Raw genomic sequence first — 20,702 nt, 5'->3', positions numbered from 1 at the left:
TGCAAATCATTGCATTCTGTTTTTATTCACGTTTTACACAACGTCCCAACTTCATTCGAATTGGGGTTTGTAGAAACAGGAAGACACAGACAAACATGGCTACCCAGAGAGGAGCGTATATGTAATCACTGCTTGACAGGGGAGGCAGCAGAGATGCACTTCCTCTTCCACTGTGAGAGGTTCTCTTCAGTAACAGACTTCCACTTCGGGGAAATAGCCAAGATACACCAAACTTCCTACTGTTAAGCCCAGGAAGGAAACTGGCAGTTCTCCCGGGTGAAGGAACAGCAGCTCCTCTGGCAGCTAAATAGGCATCTGCCTGCCACAGCCTGCGGGACTCACAACCACTGGGAGATCCCCCAAGATATATGCTGTTGAGTCACTGCATTCAACTGTGTGGCATTTGTTGCACTGTACTGTATGGCAGTGAGGAAAAAAGGGGTTGACTGCTTAGGTGGGCAACGGTATATGCTTATGTGATGACGCCTATGTATTAATGTGTGATGTAATGTGAATTTGATATGTGTTTAATATGTGATGTAATGTTTTAGTTTTTTGCAAACTGCTTTGGCAATGGCACATTTTCTGTTCATGCCAATAAAGCTATTTGAATTTGAATTTGAGAGGGTGTGTGTGTGTGTGTGTGTGTGGGTGAGAGAATGTGTGTGTGTGAGTGAGTGACAGAGAGAGAATGTGTGTGTGTGTGAGAGAGAGAGAGAGAGAGAGAGAGAGAGAGAGAGAGAGAGAGAGAGAGAGAGGATGTAATGTCACTATGATTACATGTAACCACAGCACACTTCTGTAAATGACACCGATACTCTCAGTCAGGCCAACGTGATGTGGTGCGAGTACTAGCAGGACCGACACAGTATTGGTTTAACCGTACGCCGGTATTCAGGGCACACAAAGAGGATCAGTACATCTTGTCTAAAGAAGAACATACGACTTCCATTTGGTAAGTTTAACTGATCTTAAATCCATGCTGAAAGGATGACATGAGAGCGTCAAGCACGTGGGTGAGAAGGGAACGTGGTACTCTACTCTGTCTCTCCCTCTCTGGTCGCAATATGACTCAATTTAGATTTCTGACGAGAAACCCATCCTGTTTATTCTGAAGTCATTGCAGGAGATGCTCTGCTGTCAAATCACAGCAAGAGAAGTGTTGCTTATTCAGAGAAACCTATCTATCTGTACATGTTAATCAGTGTTTATAGATATCATTTGATTGTATTTACAAATCAGCTAAAACAAACAATTATTTTTCCTTTATAATGGATATATAAAATCTCAGAAAAACAAACGATATATTGCAACAGCAGATTGAAGGTTGCGGAGTTTTTTTTTTGTTTTTTGTGTCCTCTCTGAAAAACATAACACGACCGATGATGCAAGTCACTTCCACAACAACTCGAAACTTGTTTGAGAATTTCTAATGCAGTCATTCAATACAATGTTGCCACAACCTGAACATCAAAGTACCATTTCATCCCATCAGAATACAACTTCATCTGCATACATACATGTGGTTACATGTGTACCCATGTATAACTATGGAGGTACATATGTGCAATACACATATGTACCCCCATATCGTTGTACCTCCCATACAGGTACATATGGACCTGTATGGGAGGTACATAGGAGGAACAACGGTATGGAGGTACATATGTACCTGTGTGGCGGTACTTTTTGTACCTCCATACAAAAATGCTATATATATATATATATATATATATATATATGCATATGTGTGTGTGTGTGTGTGTGTGTGTATATATATAGCGTTTTTTCCCCCAAAACCGTTAATGGTATTGTTATAAGTGCTCACCTAATGAGGAGAGGAATATCTATACAGATACAGGAAAAAAAATACTGCAATGTATTAAAACTTTTTTCCTGTATCTGTATTGATTATTTATATATGTGTGTGTGTGTATATATATGTACGTATACACACACACACACATGTATAGCGTTTTTTCTCGAAACCGTCAATGGTGTTGAGTGCTCGACTAATGAGGAGCGGAATATCAACGCAAATACGGGAAAAAAGACTGCTGTGCATTATAATATTTTTTCCTGTATCCGTGTTTATATATATATATATATATATATATATATATATATATACATATATAGCTGATGATTGCGTATAGCATGAAACAGGCTTGTACTGTCTCAGAGAATTTACTTGACTAACTGGATTATATACATATACACACAGACGCACACACACACACACATACACACACTCACTATACATATGTGGGTACACATGTACAACTACATGCTACATACAAACATACATGACATTTAAAGTGACATGAAGACACAGATATGGATAGTAACTATTACTAGGGTACTTTGTAAGATGCTGTGGATAAAATCATCTGCCTAAATGAGTAAATGTAAATGTTCTTTATTTAAAGCTGCTGTGGCAGGGGTCGGAACTTGGTGTAAATGGGCCAGGAAACATATTTCTTCCCTACTCAGACAAGTCTTGACTCAGGAGTTTCATTATTTTGTCTTAAATAATGAAACTTTCTTACTGGCCGTGGCAGAAGCCCGGGGGAGGCCGACTTCCTCACATACAACGCCATCTCTCAACACCACGTTTTCCGTGGAAACACAGCTTCCACAGCTGTAGTCACAATCACAGCAAAACCCTGGAATTGTTCACAGACTTCCTTCACAGGACTTTTGGCTGCAAACGAGGGCATGGATGAACAACAACCATGTCCTGTGAGCCAAACAAGTCTGCAGCTGAATAGGTTTAGTGAAGTCCCTGAGAGTCCTCTTGAGTTTACCATTTGTCCTTCTACCACCTTTCCTTTTTTGGCCATTTTTGCATGTGTAGATTAATACCAAAGAGAGTCAGCCAAGTAAGCTCTCAAAAACAAAACTGTAACATGTTGGCACTTTTGGGGGCCACACAACAAAATACCAAAGCCCATATCTCAAAGCCGCTGATTGAAAAGAAGTGAAGATCTGACACTTGATGTTCGACAGATTTTGTTGGATTACCTGTTTGGATGTACCTGATGTACATGTGCACATTAATACTGAATTCACTTTTAATTCCAACGAATTTTGGTGTCAAAAATATAGCTGTTGAATGGGTTTGGCCAGTGATTCAACGAGGCCTCTGTACTCACTGTCAACAGGCGACCACCAGATGGTGTCACATACCGACGACAGACCCTCCTGTTGCTGTTTTTGCCATTATAGTAGTTTAGAGTAGGAGTCGCAACTATAAAATACAATGAAATGAACTAAATTGAGATTTATTCTCTTTTAGTTTCTTGGAAACAAACCAACAGACATGTCTGTTTTAGTGGAGAAATGAAAACAACTGAAATAATCAGATTTGATGAGTAAACATCACGGTGGCTGGAGTCATCTGAGCTGCTGGCAAAACGAATTAAAGGACTGACGTGATATGAAAAAAATAGCACAAATAAGCCATTTATATTTTTAGTCCTCTACAGTCCTAACAGAGCAAAAAGCAGCATACTAACAGCTCCACAGAACTTGTCAGAGTAGCACGAGAGTCACAGTGATGCTGTCGTCTGTCTTCAACGTTACACGATGTGCAGGCAGTGGGACATTATTAATGAAGAAGTGGTTTTTGCTTCCTTTCTGAAAGCCGTGCTCTTTTACTGGACACAGATGTGTTGGTTTATGCAAACCGTTTAGTGGGGGGGTTCATTTCAACGTAGAGAAAGGTTTCACCACTTCACAGAAGAAAGAAAACCCTGACATACCCTTCTAGCCTTATTCATTTTACGTTCAGTCATACAAAATTGACCCGAATTTTGAATCATCTCTATTCAACTCAACTAAACAAAAAGAAAAGAAAAAAAGTAGAAAAGACAAATTGTGAAAGCCTCTACTTGAGCTGCAGCATTAACAATTTGAATTCTCTTTTTGCAGTGACTGTCTTCCCAAAACATCAAGATGGATTCGGGCTTCATCACTCCTCTCTCTACAGTCATGGACGAAACACTCATTGCCAACAACTCCGAAGCCCACAACACCACCTGTAACACCCTGTATGAACATCGGAAATACGCCAGGGTCCTCATGCCTATTTTCTACACGGTGGTGTTCATCGTGGGTCTATCTGGTAACGCCCTGGCCCTGCATGTCATCCGACCCAACCTGAAGAAGATGAACTCGAGTACCTTGCTCTCTCTCAACCTGGTCATCTCCGACCTCATCTTCACATTCTCACTGCCCTTCAGGGTGGTCTACTATGCGCTGGGCTTCCATTGGCCTATGGGGGAGCAGTTTTGTAAGTTCACTGGCCTGATCTTCTACATCAACACCTACGCAGGGGTCAATTTCATGACCTGCCTCAGCATCGACCGCTTTATCGCCATAGTTCTTCCGCTGCGCTGTGGCCACTACCGCACTCTCAGGACTGTCAAATACGTATGTATCGGTATGTGGTTGTACGTCCTCGCCCAGACACTGCCACTCATTCGCATGCCTATGCTCCACAGGGAACCAGACAACTACACCACCTGCATGGAGTACCCCAACTTTGACATGCTACCCTACGTTGAGTTCATACTGATTGGTGCCGTCTTCATGGGCTATGGCATCCCTCTGTTAGTCATTCTGGTGTGTTACTCAGTGCTGTGCTCTAAGCTCCACCTCATGGCCAAGACCAACCACCTGACAGAGAAGTCAGGTCGAAGCCGCAAGGCCATCGGCGTCATCTGCTGCGTGACGCTGGTGTTTGTCATCTGCTTCAGCCCCTATCACATCGACATCCTGCAGTACATGATCCGAAAGCTGGTGTCCGAACCCAGCTGCAAGGACCTCACCAACTTCCAGGTGTCTTTACACTTTACTGTGTGCCTGATGAACCTCAACTCCTGCCTGGATCCTTTCATCTACTTTTTCGCCTGTAAGGGCTACAAGAGGAAGGTCCTCAAGCTCCTCAGGATGCAGGTCAGCATGTCCTTCTCAAGCGCAGCCCGGACATCGCCCGAGGGCTCCTCCAAGGACATCGATAACATGATCCAACTCAGTGGCAGCACCAAGTACACCAACTGAAGAAGACGAAGAGGGGGAAGGCCAACGGGCCATGAGAAGATTCTCCTATGAACTTTGCAGGGATACAGAGGAGAAATTGAGCGTTATGCTAGTCCACAGGGGCCGATTTAGGTTTTTTATGCTGTTTATTTTTCCTCCGATGCTCTGCTGTAATCAGGACGGTGAACTAATGACTGAACATTTGATTGTAACATTTAAATTTATACAGAGACTAAAAGAGATACCATAGAAAACCCAACTGTTTCCCCCAAGAATCTCATCCTCACCAAATAGAAAGGATGGAATGAATGGGGTTTTATGCATCAAAGTGCAGGTGTCTGGGTGGCGTGATGGTCTAGTCCGTTGCCTACCAACATGGGGCTCACCGGTTCGAATCCCTGTGTTATTGCCGGCTTGGTCAGGCGTCGCTACAGACACAATTGTGTCTGTTTTTTTCAGTGTGCACCTTATCGTCCCACTTTCAGTTTGTCACCTTCGAGAGAGAATTGACACATTTAAAGAAAAAAACAGACATTTTGGTTTGGTGCGAGGCCTCTTTTTATTCTAATATTATGCTCCAGCCGTCTTTGCAGTTTTTCTTTTTCTTTTACTGTACAGTTGTTACTGTTTTGGTAGGGAGATCCATTATGGAGTAATGACAAGTAGTTACAGTCTCCTAATCAAGTTCCTCAGCAAAGACTCTTCTGGTTGATTCGTGGGATCAGCTGTGTAACTGCTTGGTTGGAACAAAAACCTGCACCCACACCGGCACTTTCTGGATAAGCTTGCCCACCCCTGTTCTAAAGTATAAAAATAAGTGTTGATTTTGTGGTCATGGTCAACAAGCACTTCACAATGATCCTCAAATCTGGAATCATGGAAATATGTGAATTTATGTATCTACTAATTTCTGACTCCGATGCTTTGGGTAAAAGCATCTGTGAAATGAGTAGGTGTAAATGTAACCTTACTGGTCTCAGATCAGCATTCCTACAATTCCTTCAAAAGATCTTACAATTACAGAACCTGAGTTTGTATCTAGATTTGTCATTACTCCATAATGGATCTCTCTACCAAAACAGTAACAACTGTACAGTAAAAGAAAAAGAAAAACTGCAAAGACAGCTGGAACGTAATATTAGAATGAAAAGAGGCCTCGCACCAAACCAAAATGTCTGTTTTTTTCTTTAAATGTGGCAATTCTCTCTCAAAGGTGACAAACTGAAAGTGTAAAGATAAGGTGCACACAGTCAACAAGCTGTTTCTTCTTTATGCATGCTCAATAATCCAGGTAAGAAAATCACAGAACGTTGAATCAGTTCATCTGGGCACAATGACCTCTTCAGTCTAAACTGACTGCAGGTACCCCCACTCTTACAAATAATACAGTGGCATAACGACCAAAATCAACAATTGGTTTCATATGCAATCTGCTGTGACCATTAACTAGTTACAATGGCCATGTGTACTATTCACAGAGGATTGGGGAATAGGTGCAATCACAGCATTGTAAGATGGTGATAGATGTACTCTTAGCCCCCCCTGGGTTCAGGGGTGGTCGTTCCCTCTTCACATAGATGGCCTCTTTTACTCCCCGTTCAAACCAGCATTCCTCCCTATGAAGGATGTGCACATCCTCACCTGTAGATGGGTGTAGACTGTGGAGTCCTGGTCTGACGTGTTAGCTCTCCTGTGCTGTGCCATCCTCTTGGCCAGCGTCTGTTTGGTTTCCCTGATGTACAAGTCACGGCAATCCTCCTGGCACTTACCAGCACACACTAATTGCTCTGTTTGTGCCAGGGGACCTGATCCTTGCGGTGCACCAGCTTCTGGCACAGCGTGTTTTGTGGTTTTCAGAAATTGAAAAAAAAAGAGAAAAGAGAAACTGAAGCCGTTTATTCAGCTCCTTTTTTTTAAATCTTTTTATTGATATCAACCTGAAAACACCACACCACACCAGTTCCGATGTTTTGGCTGAGGCCTTTATGATGGCAATGATGGTGCTGAGTAATGAGAAAAATGATACCGTAATGTAACTTGATACAGAGGAGATCAAGGAGAGAGATTTTTTTTATAATCATTGTTGTGTTGTGGTTGTTTTACATGCTTTGGTAATATGTACACAAACATATGTCATGCCAATAAAGCAAATATTGAATTGAATTGAGCGAGAGAGAGAGAGAATAGAAGAGAATACGTGAACGGAGGGACAGTGAAAACCAAGAAAGGGGGAGAGGAAGGAAGGAGTTGGAGGACGGGCCATAAAAAACATTTTGAAAAGAAATTTGTGTAAAAAAAAAAAAAAAAAGTAAAAAACATTTAACTGGGGAAATTCCGGTTTGACTCACAAAAGGACGAGGGTGGAACTCCTTCAGTCCGTCGGGTGTATATGTGTCCAATCTATGGAGCCAGTTTGTCGGACTACAATTCTCTTTTATTTAAATAGGTATTTGAGTTAATTGACCAAAGAATGTCTCCTCATCCTCTTGATTGTACAACCATATAAGCTGCAGTTGTAAAGAATACACACATTTTATTTTCATTTACTACAAATATTTTAACCACTTTGACTGCCATCCCCGCAAAATTTTCAGTCCCCTCTTCGGTTCTGCTGGCGTATTATGACGTCACATTATTAAGTGGCCTTTAGAAAAATGTTAACAGTCACCAGGTTTCATAATATACGTTTATTTTACACAATATTAAACATGTCCTCCTTTGTGAATGGGAATAATTGCATTGCCTTCATTTGTAAGTGAATGAAAATATTTTGAATGCATGTAGAAATAAATTCAGATGACTAATTTGATGATATGATGTTTTAGGTGTCATTTGGGCATTTCGGCTGACGGTGTTCAAGTAAATTCTGCGGGGATTTATTCCACCTGAGCACAGTGCAACATCTGCAGAACCAACCTGGGACTTAAAAGAAGTTTAATGAGAATTTCACTGGTGTCACTTCTCTTGTTAATAACTTCGAAAACAAACACGTCCTGACAGTAACTTTTAAAACAGCTAAAGAAAGTTATGATTTTTTTTTTTTTAGCTGATAAGAATAGCATAATGCTTCACTCAGGCATATATATTGTGGAAATTGTAAAATTTACATAATAAGATAGAGGGAACCGTATCAGTCAAACGTCTGGATGCTGTAAAGGGCGCTGTCCAAGACGTTTTGTGTAAAATCTGTCCATTGCCTTAAACACCGTATTGATAAAAGACCAGAGCTTCATTATGGAAGAAACAACACGATAGGAACCAAAGAGGAGGAACCAAAAAGAAGGATAATCTCACAGACTGTTGTCATAACAACATATTGCAATGACGACAAAGTGCCATCTGGTGAGGATTTTTTAAGGCACATGGAGAGGACAAGAAGACAGATAGTTATTTCCCAGGAATAAAAATTAGCTCAAATTAACAGGGCTTACAAAAGCTGCACCAGTAATATGGTCTACAGAGAGTGGGAATGGATGCCACCTTCTTCCTGACCCCAGAACAAAGCTAATAAACTCTGTGGCCAGAAAAAGATTTTCAACGGCAGAGGTCTAATGTTGTGTTGGTGTACCCACACTAAGCCGCTAACAAACTTGGCAAACCAGAGGAAAACAGATGTGACCTGCAGAGATCAGATCAACCGTCGAGGAGAGCCGTCACACAACACAAGGGAAACAAGACACAAGGAGAACATGACAAAACCGCCACCGTGTCGTCGTGTTTAGAGGTGTGAACAACTTGACACACACACACACAAACGGAAGTTATGTTTAGATAGATCACACAAAAAAGTTCTGATCACAACAGGTTAGCCAAAGTTTGTTCATTCAAAGATGTTAACAACTGGATGTACACACACACACACACACACACACACATGCACACTTATCCATCTGTATTCATTCTGGGTACAGTTTGACCTTGAGGGTTTCACCTGGAGTCATGCGCTCTGCATCCATTATGTGGCGTCGGTGTACAAGCGTCTCTCAGCATCAGCATGAAGTGTCTATTACCACAGTCTTATTTCCTGTTTATATGGCAACTGCCTCGACATCCTGTTTTTAATTACTTCTCTCCGGCAGCAGATGCTTCTCACAGCGACCTGCTGTGGATTACTCCCCAGAGAACTAATGTGCTGTGACATACCCCACTTTTCCAATCAATAACTCGCCCTAAATCTGCCATCTCCTCTGCCTGCCAAACACACTCCCACTTCTAATGGCACATCATTTTCTTTAAGGTGGTGTAATTGTGGGACTGTGCAGCGCTGTAGCCCTTTTGTGTTCCACTGCAGACACCGTGTATGTAGACATACAGAAACTACAGTAGAGGGTTGAGACAGGAAGTGATGGGGGCTTTGAAGGTAATACGGTTTCACTTCTATTTCCATCCATGTTACCCACTAATACAAGTATTCACATCACCCGTCTGGCTGTTAAGAGCCGAAGGCTTTTAGAGCAATGGCTGCCGGCCACGGCACTTCATAAACCTGTTGGTGAGGGCTCGCCGTCGCGATGCTGAGGACAAGAGAATGAAAAGCAAGATTTCTGTGGTGAGTGGGGGAGGGGTGGTTTAAATTGTACAAGCAACGGCAAAAAAAAAAATCTCTCCGACCTTTGACGTGAACGGGAAATATTGGCAGATTTGTGTGGCAAGTTCTGTGCGTCACTGTGCTGTCATACCGAGATCGGTAAAATATGACACAGCGTCGTTTTCGTTGCTTTCTTATGCAACGAAGCTCGGCAACCGCTGTTTGTACTGATGAGCCCATGCTATGGCCAGAATGACCGACGTCTAGCCCACTGACGCTTGCATTACTTTATCTGTTACAGGAACATGTGAAGCAACAGTCACATGGTTACCAAAAAGCATGAAAGAGAAAGAACGGAAGTGAAATTACCGGAGTAAAGATAATCTTAGCAGTGATCATTTCACATAGCACCATCTTTTCTTTTCTTTTTTTATCATCTGTTTTGACCCAGAGGACATCCAGATCAGTAGGGACTGCTTCTGTTGCTAATGTTTCAAATACTCAGATACACATGAGCACCCAATTCACTGAAGGCCTTCCATCCACGTCCTTCTGTGAGTCAGACTGATATTTGCCCAATTAAATGGGTTTTTTTTTAAAAACATTTTGACACAAATTACTTCCTTTTAAAAACTTTTTCAAAGTGTTTTTATGGCCCGCCCTCCTCCTCCCTTGCCCCCCCCTTTCACTTATTCTCTCTCTCACTTTCTCTCTCTCTCACCCTTTTCCATGTGGAGTGTGTCTTCCTCTACCAGAGGCCTGGGTTCGAGGGTTCAGTGCAGTATCTTAGCTGTAAATAAGACTGCACTCTTCTGGACAGAGACCTCAGATGTTTCCGCACACAATATTTATTCATGTTTTTCGAACATGACCTTACTATCTTAGACAACAATGCATTCCTGTACCGCTTGTTTGTTCACGCTGCAGCTGCACAGCTGTTTGTGAAGCAGCATCCAAATGATCTCACAGTAGGTTTTGCAGACTGTGAAGCGCAGACACACTTTTAGAGAAACGCCTGCGGCTCTTCCAGCGCCTCTACTTATTCTGACAGCCTGTTTGCTTCCTACACACTTTCCACTTCCCCTCGCACAAAGAGATGTCTTCACAGCACGACTTTCACGTGGTCCGGGCTTTGTTTTGGCTAACAGTAAATCACCGGTTTTCCCCATGTCTACATTATTCCTATGTTACAACCTCATGTGCCATTATATATGCCTATGTGTAATGTTACACAGATGCATTACTTCCTATTGTATGCAGGTGCCCTACGGTGTAAAATGACTGACTGACTGACTGACTGACTGACTGACTGGAAATAACGATCAATTGATAATCACTTAATGATATTTTATTCAGTACCAATAACTCGAAGTCGTTCCAAATCCAAATGAATTATTATAAGATATAACACAGTGTGGAAACACAGCTTCTCTTTTTCCTTTAGGGGAATAGTTTTGCTTTGTTCGCAGACACCCGGCATTTAAATAATTTAGTTATGCTTGTTATGCTTGAATAGGTTTTTTTTTCTCCACACAAATTATTTAAATAAGTGACACCACAGATGTTACAAACACCTTCCATGTTTTGCACCAACCTACCTGGCAGTGGATATTTATTCAAAGTAGAACAACACAAAACAGTTCAAGAGCTGGTCGACAGTTGATGAAAAACTAGAATTAAGAAAAGGTCTGAAACATAAAGAAACACTGGTGTTTACCTCACAGTCTTACCATTCTGTTGTGTTTGTCGTATTATGTAATTGCAGTAATGGACTTGAATGTGAATGCGCACAACACGTCTGCGGAGCCCAGCATGGCGAAGGTGCAGTCGGTGCCAGTGGAGTATCGCATGGCGAGCCTGGTCTTCTACAGTGTCCTCTTTGTAGTCGGCGCCATCGTCAATCTTACGGCCTTGTGGGTGTTCGCCCTCACCACAAAAAAGAGAAACTCAATCACCGTCTACATGATCAACGTGGCTGTGGTCGACCTGATGTTCACCCTACTGCTCCCCTTCAGGATAGTGTACTACCACCAAGACTACTGGACCTTTGGAGACCTCTTCTGCCGCATCAACACGGCCCTCACCATCTTCTACCCCTGCATGGCCCTGTGGCTGTTCGCCCTGATAAGCGCAGACCGCTACGCTGCCATCGTCCAGCCAAAGCACGGCAGGGAGTTGAAGAACATTCCCAAAGCCCTGACGGCCTGCATCGGGGTGTGGGTCATGACCCTGGGGGCTACTGGGCCCCTGTTGTTCCCCGAGGGCGACCTGGACCGCGCCTCCAACTTCACCACCTGCGTCAAGATGCGTGACATCATCCACCTGCACCAGGATACCCCAGTCCACTTTGTGCGCATCGCCTGCTTCTTCCTGCTCCCCGTTTTCATCATGATCGGCTGCTACATCGTCATTGTTAATCACCTGATCCACGGCCGCACCTCCAAACTCAAGCCCAAAGTGAAGCAGAAATCCATCCGGATTATAATCACGCTCATCATCCAGGTGTTGGTGTGTTTTGTGCCCTTCCACGTGTGTTTGGTAGTGCTTTTGATAATGGGGGCTAATGATGGGGATTACAACACGTGGGCGGCCTTTACAACCTTCCTGATGAGCCTGAGCACCATCCTAGATATCATCCTGTACTACATCGTCTCCAAGCAGTTTCAGGACAGGGTGATCAGTGTGATTCTGTACAGGAACTACCTGCGAAGTGTTCGGCGAAAGAGCAGACACACGCACACTGGCAGCATACGATCCCTGAGCAATGTGACCAGCGCTATGATCTGAATCAACCGTGAGCCCTCTCTCTCTCTCACAGACACACACACACACACACACACACACACACACACACGCACACACACAAACACACACCCACCCACCCCATGGGGACTGTAAATGTATGTTAGTGAAAATCCTACTTCTCCAACCCCATGCCCTAAAATGAACCCAAACCTTAACCCCTACCACTAACCTCAACCGCAAACATAAACCTAAGCTGAACTAAAAATAACCCAAATTTACATCATACCTAACCCTGAGCTTCATTCTAATGCCTAACTTTACAACTGGATATTTTTCACAAACTAACGTACTTCATCTTCACCTTAATCAGCTAAAGATTTGTTCTCCCACTGCTCGTGATGTTTAAAAGCCAGCTTACTGTTGTCTTGTATTCTCTGTGATCACTTATTCTGTGTTTCACCTTGTGAACAACACAACACAGTCGTTGTCATTGACATGTCTTTATGTTTCTATTGTCAGACGGCCACATGACTTTAAAGTGACTGTGGGTCACAAAATGCTAACTGGCTAACCGAGGCTACTGGTAATTTCAGGGCTGTTAGCACTTTGTGACCACTTCTTTACAGTCACACAATCGTCTGACAACCAATTAAGTGACAACACCTGTATAGAGTAACACGCATTGTGGAAGCTTAAAATACACTTTAACACTGCGGGAAACCATTTTTTACCCTATTATAACATCGGCCATGTTTGTGAAGAATGTCTATTATAAAACTAGCCATAAAGCTAACACCTAGTCCAGAAATAAAAAATGTCCCCACTAGGTAGGTGGTTTGGACTTTTACCATCCTTATAAGGACATTTGGCTCCTTCAAGGATGGATAAACGTAAAACATACATACACACACACAAACACACACACACTGATAATATTACAATGAGCATGTGCTTTTTATGAAGCGGATAACAATTTGTAATAATTATCCCAAAACATCCAAATTCACACTCACAATATGGAAGTTTCGTTGCTGCAGGATAATCACATGTTCTGATGGGTTGAACTGACCATGATGGGATTTGTATTAATACATCCAGATGTTTTCTGAAGTTAAAATGAAGCCTAGTCGTTTATATGTAGACTTCAGTATCCCCATGGTTGTATTTGACATTAAAAAAAAAAACTTAACGTATTCGGATACCTCCAGAGGATGCTGACAGGAGAAAAGGCTTTTTGTTCAATCTAACACAAAGTTTTCTGCTTCGCAATCCAAAACCACCTGTGTATTATTATAACCATTGTTGTGGCAATAATGTTGTGTATATAAATACCAAGTCAACCCATGTTTGTTTCCTCGTATTTCTTTGTCTTTACAGTGATTTCTGTTCAACAAACACGAGGCCTGGGGGGGTGTTGGTTGGCGCTGTTGTTCCCAATGTGACCAGGCGGTGGCAGCAGCTCACAGAAAACCAGCAGACAGGCGTTTCTGAGGTTTCTTCAGCTCGTTTTGGAGGGTAATGCTGTTCGAGTTAATTAGGTTGCCTGCTGTAGGGTACTTTTCATTTATTTTTCTTTATGCCTCATGAACTGTGCAACTTCACACCTACTTTAATTCTTTTTAGCGTGGCTGTTGATCTATGAAATAAAACCGTCTCCAGTCCTCAGAGGTTTAAACTGGAGTGACGACAGATTTTTCTCGGAGACTATGAATGTAATATGCTAAAACGCAGGAACAGTCGTACTGATTTGATGTTAAATGATTTACCCACGGAGAAACCCTTATGAGAAAATCCCTGTCACGCTTTACAAAGACTTCTATGAATCGTAAAGGGAACCTGGTGATTCACATATAAAATGAGAAGGTTTTCAAAGCTGTGAAAAAAGCAAGACGCTGCATGATTAACAGCCTTTCTTTGCCATAAAAATAGACAATGACCATTCATATTCAAATTAAAAAGAAAAGAAAAGAAGAAGAAAAAAATCAAGTTTGAATGTGATACTCTGGTATACATGTCCTGCACAAACAACACCCGAGTGAATAGACAATGGCCAAAACGAAAACGGGTGAAAAACCCACAAAGGGCCGGAGACCTTTTGTTTGTCACGTTTGGCTGAACTGAATGGAGTCGAGTGAGTGAGTGTATGAACCACTTCTACACAATCCTGACCGGCTCAGACGGTGACTCAGTGTCCCTGGATGACTATGCGTAATGTCTCATCCAATTAAAGCCTTGCAGTTCTCGTTGTGTGACCGTGAACAAAAACCTCTGAAACACAACTGAGTACACACCACACATACGGTTCTCCATAAGTCTCGCTTCTTTCAACTGAACAAAATAATCTGGTAATTAAATGTGGTATTTTTTTGTTAACTCCTTATCACGAGTCCAAATGCTGTCCTTGCACGCTAAGCTACTGCGCACGGACGGGCAGCAGTAAAACCGCTGCACGTCCATGCGGTCGGGAAACACATGAGTTATGCCGAGTCTAAAAAGAGGAGTAAGAGTGGAGATTTTCATCAGACAGGGAATACGGGGTCCTGCAGTTCATCACATGACGATGGTTTTATCGGCCGCCGGACTTACCAGAGGATTTATAACGGAGAGGTCAAAGGTCAAATGAAAAATCGGGGGTCGTCGGGCTGTCCCCACCTGTTCGACATCAAAGCCAACGCAGCCACGCTCCGCACAGCAACTGGCATTTAAAACAATTAAGTTTCCTGTCAAGTCCCTGTGATGAATTATCCGGAAGATTTAGCCAGCGTAATTCTGAATCTTCACAACAAGTGCCTTTGTAGTAGAGGAATTAATGAAAACAAGATTGTCTTTCAGAGGAGTTGATCTAACAACACGACAGCCAGCTGCTCTTCCCAGGGAGTAAAAAAAAAAACAGTCAGCATTAAACAAAGCTCAGAGAAAGTAATTTCTTTTCTTTTTTTTCCATCACTCGGGTGGAAAACAAATCAGGCGGCGAGCGCGGCGGCCATCTGTTTTGTTATTTGATATGTGTGAATACATGTTGTAATGACTTTGTTTGTGAATCACTCTGCACGGAGGAACACACGAGAGCTCTCGAAGTGCTGGAGTGTTCAAAGCTAATCATATAATTGGACACAATAGTCGATGACAAATGGAGACGCTCGGAGCCAGCCAGCTGGGGAAGTGAATATGTAATCATTGTGAAATCATATCATTTTTGCATATTGGAGGACAGCTTAATAGAGTTTGCATGTCAGCACACTATCAAGTGATGATCAGAGACAGCTTTGCTGTATTTGTTTTTTTTTTGTTTTTTTTTTTTTCAAACGACGCTTTATTGGGCCATTTGTCCTCCGCGGTCCAGATTAATACTTAACCGTTTGGTAATGGTTAAGGCTTCCAAACAGTCACGGAGATTAAGGAGGATTTAACCCTCCTTAAAGTGAGCATGTCGCAGCAGGTGATACTGTAGTGTACAGTTTATTCTATCGATTTACACGAGACAATGAACGCCGATCACACGAGGAGACTCGGTAATGGTGTCATCTGGGCAAACCTGGTACACCGAATGATTATATGGCGCCGTGACTTCAAAAACATGCAAGTGAAACAGCTTTTCCATATATTCTGCGACCCAAGCATTTTGTCTCTCTCTGAACAACAGCTGAAACACAACATCACAGTTTGGATTAAATGACTGCTCCTTACATTTTTACTATACCATTAGTCTTCATATTGTTCCCATTAGAGTGCGAGGGGACATGAAAGAGATCCTATAGTAATTATAGATATACAACCAGCCCAGCGCTCTGCTATGCACCAGTCCAGCCTCGCCTGGGCCTCTCCATCTACAGTAGGGCATTAGCAACAAGCAGCTGCCTGCATTTACATCATTTAAGCTTTTCTCTCAGGGCACCTTAATACACAGAACCTCTCCCCTGGTAAACTTTACAATAGGATGTTGACGGATACCTCTGGACTGCCACAGGAAATGAGAGACATATGTGTGTGTATCTAGTTCTGCAACAGTGGGTCCCCCCCTACGTGATGCTCAGTTTAAGGGCTGTGTGACGAGACTAATGGGTTCCTTTTGTGGATTTAACTAGGTTAAGTAGCGTGAGCTATTGTTCCTATCTGCATCGACCCCGCTGCACATTCTGCGTGGCATTACTGTACAGTAATGTCTTCTGTACGATGGAGACGGTGTGAGGGGCTCCCACAGCACTGTGTTCGGACCGTATTTGCCTACCGTACGGTGGCTTGGCAGTCTTAATCTTTCCCACTGGCAATCGAAACCAATGCTACATTTTCCTTTGTCTCCATTAAAAGGAGATAATCTACTGCGATGGCTCCAAATGCCGCCATTCTGACTCCAATTGACCCCGCTGTTAGCAGAGAACAAGCGAGGGGAGAGGAAATGTATGGCCTTGATTACAGCTGTGTGTCTGTTTTACCAGATTGTTCTGGTGCTGATTCTCTCTCTCTCTCTCTCTCTCACACACACACACGACCATTAGCACGTATGAATAATGTAAAGCCCTATCTCTCTCTCTCTTTCCAACTCTCTACTCAGCTAAGTGCCTGGAAACCTTGGACTCCTCTCGTCAGATTCTCCGTAGATTAGCACAAGATTTATTTTAAGTCGTCAAAGCGGCCTGTTCTCGACAGCGTTCGGAGGAGATCTGGTGTTCCGCCTGGCGCTTCTGGGAATGTTTTTAATTGTGTCACGTGAAGCGGATAGCATCTCCGGCGGGGGACTGTGTCAAGTTGTGTTAATATTTAATCCAGTCTCACTCCGGTTTCCTCATGATCCATGGCACTGTAATAGCGGAAAGAGAGAGCGGCTACATTACAAGATGGCTAAAGAGACACGAGTCGAGACAGCGCAGCTCCCAAACACCGTCTCGCTCAGGATGTTTTACAGTGGATATCCATGTGAAGACAATGTGAAGTAATTACCATGTTTCCACTCGTCTCTCCGTGTGCATTTCCCAGTTGAAGCTGGGGCCACAGAGCGGTTCAGAGAAAGACAAGGGATCTTATTGCACTTGATGCTAAGGCACTTTAATTCACCTGGTGTGCAGCGGAAGAGAGCTGATTGACAAACACTTTAATGTAAAAACAGTCGGCGAGAGAGTGGACGAGTTGTGTATACACGTGAGGCTGAGGTATGTGTGTACACATGCGAAAATAAAGACAGAGACAGACAGAGGGAGGAACATAAAGTGATTGAGAGAGAGAGAGAGAGAGAGAGAGAGAGACAGGGAGGTTGAGGGAGGGAGGGGGCGAAAGTATGTGTGCGTGTGTGAGTGTATTGTAAGTGTAAGTAAAGAAACTGTAAGTGTATGAAAGAAGAGAAAGAGACAGACAGAGACCCAGAGATGGACATTAAGAAAGATGGGGGGGAGAGAGAGAGAGCAAGAGAGAGAGAGAGACACACACACACACACAGGAAAAGAGACAGGGAGGGATGGACAGAGGGAAAGAAAGAGAGAGGCTGTACTCTTCCTCTGTGTTCACATCACGTCCTCTCTCCCTGAGCTCAATTACAGGATTGATACCAAGAGAGGAAACTCCATCATGTCGTACAGATGTCTTCACAGGGAGACGGAGAGAGACGACGCGTGTTGTCATTTAACCGGACATGGTCTGCATTCTCCCCAAACAAGCACCACAACAAACAGTCAGACTTTAGCTTTCATTATATGCTAACAACAGACGCACGTATGGGGCCAGTAATGAACTGTGGTGGATGGAAGCAAAGGCATCCATAAGCACTGTCCCCCTGACAGGAGAATGAACCAGTGGTGGTGTCTCGTATTGAACAATTCCCGTGTCAAAACGATAACATGAAGTATGATCCGTGTGTCTCACTGGGGTCATCTCAGTCATAGCAAGTAACGTTTTTCTTGCCCAAACAGTCCTCTAAAATACTTCAGCCATCACCTGGCGCAGGCCGTCATTAGTCAGAGCCTGAGCGCAAATCCCAAGAAAACGGCTGGCTGGTGACACTCCACAGACGCAGGGCCGCATCTATTTTACACTGTTTCGTTTCAAACGTGACACAACCGGAGAACACAGTCAACAACAATAGTTATGTTTTGCTTTAATTCGATTAGGTTTTGTCACAACCGGTGCCAAGTCCTGTTTTGCCTCAAGAACACATCTCTTAATCACGTTCAGTCCAGGCTGGTGTCTTTCATCTAAATCTCTCTGCTGTGGCTCACACCCAACTGTATTTCGCTGAAAGGTAGAGGGGGAAAAAAGCGCACACATCACAAGAGGGAATACAATGACAAAAGCCTAGCTCTCCTCTCTGTCAGATGAAGTGATGTTGTGTTTAGCTGTGTGTAATGGAGGTGTGTACATGTGTGTGTGTGTGTGTTTCAAAGCGTGTGGTTTTGCTTGTGTGTGCAATACATGCATGTGTATGGGTGTGCGTTTCAGTGTGTGTATGTGTGTGCAAGTTTTAGTGTATGTGTCAGTGCACATTTAGTGTGCGTGTTTCGGTGTATTTTAGTGTGCGTGCATGTGTGTGTGTGTAGGGCCCAGATCCATGTTTGGTTTGCTTCTCCATTAAGAGAGCTGTAAAGGAAAGGGAACAGATGGCGATTGGCCCGCTCTGTCCTGCATCCTCTCACAACTGCCACACTTCCTGTGCGTCCATTAATCTTCCCCCACTATTCCTGCAGCACAACTTTATTAAAACAACTCAGGAGAGAGCGAACAACAAGCCCGCACAGCTGTCAGGAGAGAGACAGAACCATCCGTCCGCAAAGGAGCAGCCACAGATTTGCTTTTCTTTCTCAGACGCATCTGTAAAACAGCCCGTGGAAGACTCGGCCCGTCTTTGAAGCGGGCCTTATAAAGCACTAGCCGCGGTCGAGGGAAAATAAGTGCTCATTAGAAAGCAGCTGGAACTGATGTTGCTGCCGAGTTCATAGACCAAGTTTGTCAAACTCGCACATATGAATCTGGAGCTCCCGGTCTGGGAATGACTACCGTCCCCTGCCCCCCCCCCTCCTCCACAAGCGATGGGAAATGTGCTCTAACGGCCAAGTTCGGACGGGGTTGATGGCCTGATTATTTGCAAGAGACCCCCATTAATTAAGAAATCTACACGAGTGCTTCCTTTAAATCAAACCCCTGACGTTTGAACGTACTTCTGAACTTCTTCCGTTGTCCGTAATGCAAGACGGTGGCACGGACAGCCGGACGAGCACACGTAACCGTATTTTGTTTCATCAGACTAAAGTTAAACAACAAGGAGTTGCCACGTCGCCGTCGACGCAAACAACATAATTTCATTCCTCACAACGAATACGGACGTAGACGGTGGTACCATCATACTGGGTGGGAGGCTAAAGCTAACTAGCTAACTACTGTTAACTACTAATAATACCCGTTAGCCCCATACTAACGGGTCTGACCCTTTAGCCGAGCGGTTAGTGATGTCGCCTTGTGGTGCAGTACACCTCGTATCGAATCCCGCACCGGGCAAGAAAATAACCGGTTACACTACCAACGCTAAAATATCAACACAATAACAGCGTAATAATAAGATGTGTACATACCATCTGCTCCAGTTTTCTGCGACACAGCAAACCACACGGCCTCTCTTTAGGGGTTTACTTTGGCATATGCCGAATATAAAAATAAATGTAAAAAAAAAAAAGAACGGTAAAAAACCGTGAAAATGGCGGACTCCGCCATGTTTGATTTTCGTGGCCTGGCAGCCTGTCCGGCGTCTCCCCGCCGCGTCATTACGGATCCGACTGCTTTTCTGGACAAGACACGCCCTGCGTAGCGTCCTACCGCGCCTGTCGCCCAATGGCTGCTGGGATAGGCCCCAGCATCCCCCGCGACACCGAGTAAGCGGTTTGGACAATGGATGGACGGATGGACGTACAGCTCCTCTATCGGTCAAACGTGTTCACTTCATACAAATTCGCAGGTCAAAATTCATCAGACCTCAACTTTGCTACAGAGCAAAGAGACGAAAAGTCTTCACAGACGGATGTGAACCGAGTTTTCCGCTTATGCGTTTGTACTGAATTCAGTGGCTCATGGAAGTGTAATGTGACCGCCCCTTTAGGCACGTTTACAATCACTCATCATCATCATCATTATCATCATCATCATCAACCACTATTGCGCTCTAAAAATGGCCGTTTTTACAAATGAAATCTTGAATGGAGCCTCTTTTTTTTTAGCACATTCTGACCAACACGCTGATGTAGCTAAGAAACGGGTGCAGTGGCTGTATATGGCATATATATATATATATATATATATATATATATATATATATATATCATCAGAGAGAAATGAAGAAGCGATGTTTGAAATTTGCAAAATTGTATGAGAAATGACATTCTGAGGTCCGAGGGTTGTGACTACAGAAATA

At 43.5% G+C, this 20,702-nt stretch overlaps 2 protein-coding genes across 2 annotated transcripts; both read left to right on the top strand.

Annotated features, from left to right (window-relative positions):
- Nucleotides 1-815: 815 nt before the first annotated feature.
- On the top strand, nt 816-6,118 carry gpr183a (G protein-coupled receptor 183a). Its single transcript, XM_056289828.1, has 2 exons — nt 816-955; nt 3,934-6,118. The coding sequence occupies exon 2, from the start codon at nt 3,958-3,960 to the stop codon at nt 5,062-5,064; it is 1,107 nt and encodes a 368-aa protein (XP_056145803.1). The 5' UTR covers nt 816-955; nt 3,934-3,957; the 3' UTR covers nt 5,065-6,118.
- A 3,460-nt stretch (nt 6,119-9,578) lies between these two features.
- gpr18 (G protein-coupled receptor 18) lies at nt 9,579-14,248 on the top strand. Its single transcript, XM_056290048.1, has 3 exons — nt 9,579-9,592; nt 11,337-12,365; nt 13,694-14,248. Exon 2 carries the CDS (start codon nt 11,339-11,341, stop codon nt 12,356-12,358), a length of 1,020 nt encoding a protein of 339 aa, XP_056146023.1. The 5' UTR covers nt 9,579-9,592; nt 11,337-11,338; the 3' UTR covers nt 12,359-12,365; nt 13,694-14,248.
- The last annotated feature ends 6,454 nt before the right edge of the window (nt 14,249-20,702 follow it).

This window comes from Lampris incognitus, chromosome 11, assembly GCF_029633865.1.
Source record: "Lampris incognitus isolate fLamInc1 chromosome 11, fLamInc1.hap2, whole genome shotgun sequence".
Taxonomy (NCBI): Eukaryota; Metazoa; Chordata; class Actinopteri; order Lampriformes; family Lampridae; genus Lampris; species Lampris incognitus.
Note: the sequence above shows the minus strand (reverse complement) of the source record. Positions and strands in the feature narration are given on the sequence as shown.

Coding starts and splice junctions, on each gene's coding strand:
- gpr183a (XM_056289828.1), top strand. CDS start 3,958: ATGGATTCGGGCTTCATCACTCCTCTCTCTACAGTCATGGACGAAACA.
- gpr18 (XM_056290048.1), top strand. CDS start 11,339: ATGGACTTGAATGTGAATGCGCACAACACGTCTGCGGAGCCCAGCATG.